At 48.2% G+C, this 10,000-nt stretch overlaps 1 protein-coding gene across 2 annotated transcripts in view; it reads left to right on the forward strand.

Moving 5' to 3' along the window:
• Positions 1-10,000, forward strand: part of LOC123516117 (protein rolling stone-like) — a 50,605-nt gene that overhangs the window by 33,122 nt on the left and 7,483 nt on the right. For both annotated transcript variants that reach the window (XM_045275223.1, XM_045275222.1), the window contains 2 exons: positions 9,063-9,175; positions 9,966-10,000. The exon at positions 9,966-10,000 is cut by the window's right edge and continues 148 nt beyond it. In XM_045275223.1, coding sequence (XP_045131158.1) covers positions 9,086-9,175; positions 9,966-10,000 — 125 coding nt within the window. In that variant the 5' untranslated portion in view covers positions 9,063-9,085. The remainder of the gene's footprint in view (positions 1-9,062; positions 9,176-9,965) is intronic.

Consider the following 10,000-nt stretch of genomic DNA (forward strand, 5'->3'; position numbering starts at 1 on the left):
AAGGGAGTGTGTTGAGGACATGAGGTGAACGTAATCAGTCTATCTGTTTATCTCTTTGTCTTTCTGTCTGTTCGCCTGTCTCTGTGTCTGCCGGCCTATCACTCACAATTCCCTGATATCTACTCAATGTATCTCCCTGATTTTCCTCTCTTCCTCCCTTTCTCCCACCCTCCCTCTCTCCATTCCCTCCTTCCTACCCCATTCCTCCCTCTTTTCCTCCCCTCTCTTCCTAGTTCCCTCCTTTCCTCCCTTCCTCCATACCCCCATTCCTCACCCCTACCCCCTACCACCCTTGGCCTGGAGTGGACGGTAACTACTTCGTCCCCCTCGATCACTGTTGTCATCGAGGCCTCATCCCCCCCCTTGCCCCTCCCCAGGATATCCCCTTACTGCCCCCTTCCATAAATGTCATCCTACTAGTGCCATTAATCCGCCTACACGCCCCTTCCTCCCCCTTCCAACTACACCCACCCCCTTCTTTCCCTCCCACTTTGAAACCCCACACTAGTCTTCACGTCACCCTATCCATGTTATCCCACACTCATCTCTTACTTGTACTGGATCTAAACACTCCTGTACCTATTTCTCTCTCACACACTCTGCCCATCACCCTATATACCCGTCACCAACCCCTTCTCTCCCTCACCCCCGTCACTACAGCTCTTTTTCTCCCTCTCTCCCTCCCTCTCCTTCTCCTTCTCTCCCTCCCTCTCCCTCTCCTTCTCTCTCTCTTTCCGTCTCCTCCTCCCCCGCAGCCGTCAATGGAGCAATGGATGTTTCTTATCTTCGTAATGGAGGGGAATCGGGCAGCTCCCAATTTCGAGGACGACCCCCCGCCCCTGTGCTATCGGGCGGGGCATCTGGGCGGCCTTCAAGAGGGGCGGCGCTGGCTATTACCCCTCACGCCCCTCACGCCCCCAAGCGGAAGGCGGGTTTTCCATTGTTGTGTCGGAGATGAGTAGCATGATAGGTGACGCGCCGCTGCCTGCCTTGCTTGGAGGGCGAGGCTCGGGGCGTGGTGGTGGTGGTGGCGGTGGTGGTGGCGGTGGTTTTTATTATGTAGTGGTAGTATTTTTCTTTCTAAGGCAATTTTATTGTTTGGAAAGTTTCGTTTATGTGACGGGGTGATGGAAGAGCTTCCTTATCTTTTTGTTGTTATTCTTGTTTGTTTTGTTTTGTTTTACTTCTTTATCTCATTGCACACACACACACACACACACGCACACGCACACAAACAAACCTAACTTAATCTAACTTGACCACACACACACACACACACACACACACACACACACACACACACACACACACACACACACACACACACACACACACACACACACACACAGCCCTGTAGGAGAGAAGGATGGAGGAAAGGAAGAGGTAGGAAGCATACACTGTATAAACCATCACCGTGAACCAGGGAACCAGGGCGACAGGGAGGGAATGAATATGTTATAGCAAAGTAAAAACAACCACCTAAATGCAATCCTCTTACCTGTCATCCCCCCTTACCTCCTCCTCCTCCTCCTCCTCCTCCTCCTCCTCCTCACTGATGCGCGTGAGTATAAACAGGTGGAGGTAGAAGCTTTGAACGTCATATAGTCTCATTTTCCCCAAGGACGCGCGTTACTTCCGTCACTTGTTTTCACATTGAGTCTCTGGCCATCCCCACTTGTCCCCACCTGTCCCCGCCTGTCCCCACCTCTCCCCGACTGTTCCCGCCTTTCCCTCTCCTCCCCGTCCACAGGTGTTCCACCCGCCAGGTGTTCTCTGCTTTGTGGCCTTTACTGTGTGGAGCGGTAAGAGGGTTTAGGAAAAGAAACTGGCGGCACATGCAGGAGAGCAGTAAAGAGGACTCGATTCTCTTTACATAGTGTTTGATTCCTCATCCGTCTGTTTGTTTAGGTTTAGTCTATATTTGTGATTCCGTGTTTTTTTTTTTCCTTTTTTGTTCGATACGTGATGTTTTTTTTTTTTTTTTCGATGTGTGGAGTGTGTGTCTCTTGGGATTTGTGTGGTTAGATACGAGATATTCCCCTCATCTCCCCTTATACCCTCCTTCATCTCTCCCCATCCTCCTCCTCCTCCTCCTCCTCCTCTCCCTCTCTTCTTTCCCTCCCTGCTCTTTCTTTCCTTCATTTTTCCTGCTTCCCTCGCTCGCCCTCCCTCACCATCCCTCTCTCTCCATCACTCCGACCCCTCATTTCCCTCCCCTTTTTTCCCCTCTCCCCTCAGGCATACTCTCTCTCTCTCTCTCTCTCTCTCTCTCTCTCTCTCTCTCAGTCCATTATTCAGACATCAAGAGGAGATCAGGGCGCACCTAAGAGGCAGCTGAGGCTCACCCCCTTTAATTCCCTTAAGATTTTGTTTTTCTCACCCCTCTTCTTTTCTCTTCCCTTTTTCTTTCCTCTTAACCATTCATGCCCCCCCCCACACACGCTCTCACACACTATCTCACACACACTCTCACACACACTCTCACACACAATCTCACACACTCTCACTCACTCACTCACACACACACACACACACACACACACACACACACACACACACACACACGGCCCGGTAGCTCAGTGGTTAGAGCGCTGGCTTCACAAGCCAGAGGACCGGGGTTCGATTCCCCGGCCGGGTGGAGATATTTGGGTGTGTCTCCTTTCACGTGTAGCTCCTGTTCACCTAGCAGTGAGTAGGTACGGGACGTAAATCGAGGAGTTGTGACCTTGTTGTCCCGGTGTGTGGTGTGTGCCTGGTCTCAGGCCTATCCGAAGATCGGAAATAATGAGCTCTGAGCTCGTTCCGTAGGGTAACGTCTGGCTGTCTCGTCAGAGACTGCAGCAGATCAAACAGTGAATTACACACACACACACACACACACACACACACACACACACACACACACACACACACACACACACACAGGCTCTCTCTCTCTCTCTCTCTCTCTCTCTCTCTCTCTCCATTACTATCTCTTCTTCTCTGGGAGTTCATGGAGATAAATTACGTTGATTTTTCCTCTTGTGCGTATTCAAGGCAAGGTGATTCACTCATAGAAAAATAAGATCAATTTTGGATCCTCTACATTACCATCTCCTCTTCGTTGCGTGTTGCTGGAGATGAATGACGTTGATTTTTCCTCTTCCCGCATTATTTCTCCGGTAGAGAAAATAAGATCACATTAGGATCCTTCACCTAATAGATGCTCTTGTATGCTTAAACTAGACCAAAAGAAGAGATTGATATATTTACTTTTGCCGTGTTAGTTGATTTCTGCTACTTGTGTGGGAAATGTACAAAGAAATGATGTAAAACTCCCTGTATGGTGGAAGAAATCGAGAAGTACAGGGTAAACATGCCTTCGACGAGTGATACACGTGTTGATTTTGTGTTTGTATTTCTAGTGATGGATGATTCTAAAGTTTTAGTATTTCTGAAACGCTCCTCTTTGCATAGACACGCGCTGAGAAATTGAAGCATAGTAGAGACAATCTTGTGGTCATATTTCTACTTAACCCTTCCAGTACTACGACGCGTTTCCATATTCACTCTGGTTACTATTTGGTGGTTTCATACAGCTTCAGAAACTTGTGTGGGGATTAGAATAGTAAGGACTATGGCCATTAATCTTCTGACCTCCATAGATCCTTCTTAATCAAACTGAAATAATTTAAAAATATCTAAAACTAACTGTAAAAAAATTCGTTCCAGTACTGAAAGGGTTAATGACGATTCTGGGACGTGTTAGGATTAATATAACACTTCTCTTAGCACTCCGAAGCTGAAGTAGAGTGCATGACTGGAAATACTATCGTTACCTTGGGAAATAGAGTACAGGAAGCCGAAAGAAAATCAACCGTACTTTGCTCAATGGATTTCTTTAGCATCGGTCGGGGTCAGCTCTTCACAGACCCGCCATTGGTGATGCCCGGAGCCGCTGGGTGTATTACGGCCCATCACACGTGCTTCCGCCCCTATGAAATCCAATCCGTTTATGTGATCGGGCAGGAAATTGTGTTTGCTATTCATTAAGTTTTTGTTTCAGAGTCCGGTAGTACTTGTATAATGTACTTTGGCGGTGGTGGTGATGGTGGCGGTGGCGGTGGCGTTGATGTTATTGATGTTATATAAGACGGTGGTGGTGATAGTGGTGATGGTGGTGATGGTGCTGCTGTGTGTGTTGTGCTGATGGTGGTTCTGATATTTGTGATGGTTGTGGTGGTGGTGGCGATGCAAGTTTGCCGGTAACCTCTCCAAACCGCATTAAGCCAACAAGTAATGACACATGCTCTGTTACTCCCTCTCTCATGAATACTGGAGAAGACATTTGTTCTGCTGTGGATTAATTTAAGTAGTAGTAGTTGTAGTAGTGGTAGTGGTAGTAGTAGTAGTAGTAGTAGTAGTAGTAGTAGTAGTAGTAGTAGTAGTAGTAGTAGTAGTAGTAGCTAGTAGTAGTAGTATTTGCTGCTACGTGATGATGATGTTGATCATGGTGGTAATGGCAGTGGCAGCAGCATACTGGTGGTGGAGTCAGTGGTGGATGATGGTGGTGGCAGTAGCGGTACAGTTAATGTCAGTAATAAGTCACAGAGGTGGTGATGGCGGGGCGAGGGTCCATGGGGATGTAGGGTAGGTGGGAGGGAGGGAGGTGGGGAGGACACTTCTGCGATATATGTGACTGTGTCGGCGGAAAATAGCCTCTGGCTCGGCACCTCTCCCTGCAGAGGCGCCCCTGACCACCCGCCGGGAAGTAATCTGGCACCTGCTGCGGGAGAGGGGTCTCTGGAGCACTGCATGGGAGGTGGGGAGAGATGGCTCACCTCCCCGCCCTCTCAGCCAGTCGTCCTCGCCTCACACGTTTCTTTGTTGGGCGCAATATGAGGGATCCGTGCCTCCCCTTTGTCGCCGCCGAAGAAATAGTCTCTATAGTGTGAGGGTGCTGAGGAGGGTACGCCTCTGGTGGTATGGGTAGCGGTGTCAGGTGTGGCTGTGAGGACAGAGGCAGGGCGTCAGAAGAAAGATTATTACCAGCTTTGAGGCTTCGCTGAAAAGCTTACCTCTGTGTGTCAGGTCTGAGTTGCGTCGTCCACACGATGGGAGGATTTCAGTTTCGTCTTCATATTTGTTTACAGTCATCCTCTCATCGTGGAAAATAGAACCGATGTCATCACGTAGTGGATAACTGTGAGGGCAAATGGATGATAAGAGCATGGGTGTGGAGGGTGTGAGAGTGGGTGTGGAGAGGCGTGGTGGATAGTGGTGTTCCCTCAGCGGCGAGATCATCCGTGGAGTCACCTGTTGAACGTGGTCTAAACAATACAGCAGTGATGACCCCTGTGCTCGTGGCTCCGTCCGACACAAGAACAGGGGCAGGGAGAGTAAGGCGGCTGGGAGGAGGAAGGATGGGAGAAGGCAAAAAGCAACAGAGAGAAACAAGGGAGGAAATGAGGAAGCAAAGCGGAGAGGCGAAAGACGATGGAAGAGGGGAGAAATGAAGGAAGAAGACGGACTGTGCCGAGGGGATACTAGGAGAGGAGGTGTGGAGGGAAAAGTTGGGTCCACGAAGCCCTCGCACAGATGGAGGAGGAAGATGAGGTTCATCCATCCCGCCCTCACCCGGACCCCCGTCCCCTTGCCAGCCGCCTCCCCTGCCCTGAGTCCTGTGAGGCAGTAATAGGAAGGCGCCTCGCTGCCTCCCGTGTGTGTTGATGCAATAAAATGGTAATAACACTTTCCCCTTCCGAGTAAGAAAGACCTGCGGCCATGGGATATAATTTCCTGTGATCCCAAGAAACCTCAGAGTGTCCGTGTGGGGGCAGTTATGTGATGGGGGGACTTGGGGAGGCTGGGCGGCGGTGAAGGGCTGGGCGGCGGTGGGAGAGGCAGACGGAAAGACACGTGTGGGGCTGGACGGCGTGGAGGTAGCCAGTATTTTTCCAGTAGTATGTGAGAGTATACCAGTGAAATATTCTTTTTAGAGATTGGGGAAATATTACGTTTGTTTAATAGTTATTCGTGAAGTTATTCCGGAGACATTATCAAATACTGAAACGCATGTTACTCTTCATATGTTCGTCACTTGCGTTAAAGGTATAAGAAGACTATTAGACAACAAAAAAAAAAAAAAAGAATAAATAAAAATCAGTTATACTCCACTCCAGTTGTCATTCGTCCTGGTCTGCGCAGGATAGGTTAACTTCCAAAGCAATTCACGAGAGATTCGCAGTCATTGGCTTATTTTATCGTGACTTTTCTCCCTCGTTTTGATACACAGCTTTTTTCTAACGTTTTCTAGGTGCCCATCCCACTCCAACCGGTACCGGAGTCTGTGGCATAGTGGATAAGGTGGTGAGCGTGCCAGACGTCCACGCGGAAGTTCGAGTCCCACCACGTATCACCTTGATACGCCTTGATACTTTGCCAGTTGTAGTTACCTACATGTCACCATGATACCCTGGTTTTAGGTGGTTACACCAAAGATGCGCTTGGGTGGTGATATTGGCCCTAATATGGGGGCCACTATAATTAAAATTGCCTGCTCCACTAGTGGATGGAAGCTTAAAAGCGCTTCCAATACCTACAGGCGCTATAGGCCAGGACATAAAAGAAAAAAAAATACTGCCCTCCCATCCAAGTAATGCAACCGTCGACAAGTTTATCCATTATATTTTTTACTGGAAAACTCTGCAAGGGCTCACCTGACTCTGGTGTTACTCCGTGCTGCCTTGAACGGCCCTTCATACATTCTTGCACCGTTCTCTGGCTTTCTTTTTCACGACCACCACGCGGAAAATTCGTGCGCTACTCGCCAAAGTTTCTGTTGTATCTTACCAGCGGAGCAAATGACGGTGCGATAGCCAAGCACCAAACACCATTCCCGCTACCACACGCAACATCTCTCTTCCTGCGACGGCTCATTACGCGCGCTTTAGCCCCTCAGCAGGAGTCGAGGTGAGCGTGGAAGGTCGGCTGTGCAAGGACAAAGGCGGCACAGGGCGGGAAGGGACAGGGAGGCCAAGTGAAGTATTGCAGCGAGGCACATCGAGTGTTGTGTTGCGCGTCGCTGCTCCTTTGTATGATAATGGGCGCCGCAGCTGGCCAGGCGGGGGAACAGCGGCTCCAGGCGGAAGGAAGACGTTCAGGACTTGGCCGGGGATTAGAAGAGTGTTACTGCGTCCTTCAGAGAGAGAGAGAGAGAGAGAGAGAGAGAGAGAGAGAGAGAGAGAGAGAGAGAGAGAGAGAGAGAGAGAGAGAGAGAGAGAGAGAGAGAGAATAAAATGCGAACAATACTCAACAGGAACAGAAACACACACACACACACACACACACACACACACACACACACACACACACACACACACACACACACACACACACCCAAAGATCGGTCTATGAGCTCTGAGCTCGCTCCGTAATGGGGAAGACTGGGTGGGTGACCAGCAGACGACCGAGGTGAATTACACACACACACACACACACACACACACACACACACACACACACACACACACACACACACACACACACACTCTCTCTCTCTCTCTCTCTCTCTCTCTCTCTCTCTCTCTCTCTCTCTCTCTCTCCCTTTCCCTTCTCCCATCCCCACCTCTCTCCCTCTACTCCACCCTCACCTAGGTAACCAACATTAACATTATACCGAGCCACGCAAAGAAATAAATTGGCCCACTAATCCACAGGTGTCGCTTGCATTACGGGAATACTGTATGTCTAATTAAGCGCGAGATTTGCACCTAATCCCCGCGCCAGGTAGACAGAGTTTATTAGCGAGGGACGTGACCTTGGGGCGGGCGACAAGCGGATCGGGAGTCTATACACCGGTGATATTGTGATCCGGACTGACGAATTGGCAAGAGTAGAGGTTGACTTGACCTAACCTGACTTAGACCTAACCTGACCTAATCTAACCTGACCTAACCTAACATGATCTAACCTGACCTAGTCTAACCTGATCTATCCTAACCTGATGTAGCCTAACCTGACCTAACCTAACCTAACTTAACCTGTCTTAAATTAACTTAACCTAACCTATATATTTGATTAATTTGTGGCTTGTGGTTCTACCTGTTTAACTTAACTAACTTGTAATTATTATGACCTGTGATCTATCTAACTACATTCATCTGTAATTTCACTTGCATAGCTGTATTAACCTGTAATTTGACCTATAAACTGTACTCACCTGCAGTTTGACCTGTAGAATCGTATTATGTGTAATATGACTTGTAAAATGCCTCGTAACCTGTGACCTAACCTGTAGAATCGCACTTATCTGTAATTTTGACCTTAAAATTCTAACACGTGATCTATAGAAATGCGGTGACCTGTAATTCTGACCCATAGAACCATCCATGGCCGATAAATGTTCCTTGCAATACAGGATCAACTCGACCTACAGTACATTGGTGGTTTACAAATTGGAAAACTTACCAATTATCCGCACTGTGTTCTCCCCTCTCTGCGATGTGCCTCTTTTTGCACTCTTTCACAACAAGCCTCGTAACTTTAATAAAAAAAAAAGTATATAAGCTATTACTGACATATTTTAAAGAACTATTTTTCATTGCTTTTAATCCTGCTTAGTGAAAAATTTATCTGCCGCCACACATTTCTTTTTTTCATATTTGTTTTCTTTTTAATTTCATGTTATGCGTATGATTATTTTGTATATACATATTTTTCTTTTAGTTTGAATTATTAGAGAAATATTTATCATATGTCTGTTTTTTATCAACTAATATGAATGGTTTTCTGGGAGCTTTATCTTTTCTTTTCCATATTTCCAGTCTATTTTTACTTTATTTACTATTGGAAATGCATTACTACACACATCTCTTCAGTCACTAACCATCACTTACTCCTTATCACAATTCTCCTTTTAAATCTCCTTAGACCATAAATTCCCGTTTAAAGCCCAAAATGTATAGAAAAACTCATTAATGAATATTTGTTATCCTACTCTTAAGTATGTTCTTGTAATCCCTTACCCTTCTTGACTCGCAGACTTTGCCCTGAGCTTGGCCATAACCTTATTGTGTCTGCAGGGTGACGGGCGCCGCGGGAGGCCATGGGCTGCGGGGAGACTATCCGCCAGGAGCTGCGGATCGCCAACTTCAAAGTCAATCATCCAGTGCCGCACCTCTTCCTCGCCTCGGAGGTAAGCAGGGACTGGAGGAGGAGGAGGAGGAGGAGGAGGAGTTGAATGAAGAAAAATGAACTGCTTGGAGAGTGAAAGGAGAGTGACGACGATGGAGGAAAAGGGACAAAATGGAACTGTGATTGTAGTGGAGATGAGCCGCAAGAGGCGAGAGAGTTGCAGTAACCGAAGGTTCAAACTAATTTAGTACACGGCACGGGACCACTGAAGCGCAGGTAAAGTTCTGGCAGCTGTGCATGGGAGACGGAGGATAGCGACAAAGACTGGCAGCGATGTGCCAAGTGGTGAGGAGGAAAACAAAGAAAACGGAGTAAATGAAGGAGAAACTTTGATACGTTGTGGTGGTCTTTATTAAAATACACACGAGTACATAAGTTGAGGATGGGAAGAGTGTGCGTGTGCGCGTGCGCATGTGCGTGTGTGTGTGTATGTGTGTGTGTGTAATTCACCTCAGTCGTCTGCTGGTCACCCAGCCAGTCTTTCCCATTACGGCTCAGAGCTCATAGACCGATCTTCGGGTAGGACTGAGACCACAACACACTCCACACACCGGGAGAGCGAGGCCACAACCCCTCGAGTTACATCTCGTACCTATTTACTGTTAGGTGAACAGGGGCTACACATTAAGAGGCTTGCCCATTTGCCTCGCCGCGCCGGGACTCGAACCCGGACCCTCTCGATTGTGAGTCGAGCGTGCTAACCACTACACTACGCAGTGTGTGTGTGTGTGTGTGTGTGTGTGTGTGTGTGTGTGTGTGTACGTGTACGTAAAGCGCTATTCCTTCCACAGTGGCAGGAACACCCGGTGGCGTGCGTGCGGCTGTG

Source organism: Portunus trituberculatus, chromosome 40, assembly GCF_017591435.1.
Source record: "Portunus trituberculatus isolate SZX2019 chromosome 40, ASM1759143v1, whole genome shotgun sequence".
NCBI lineage: Eukaryota > Metazoa > Arthropoda > Malacostraca > Decapoda > Portunidae > Portunus > Portunus trituberculatus.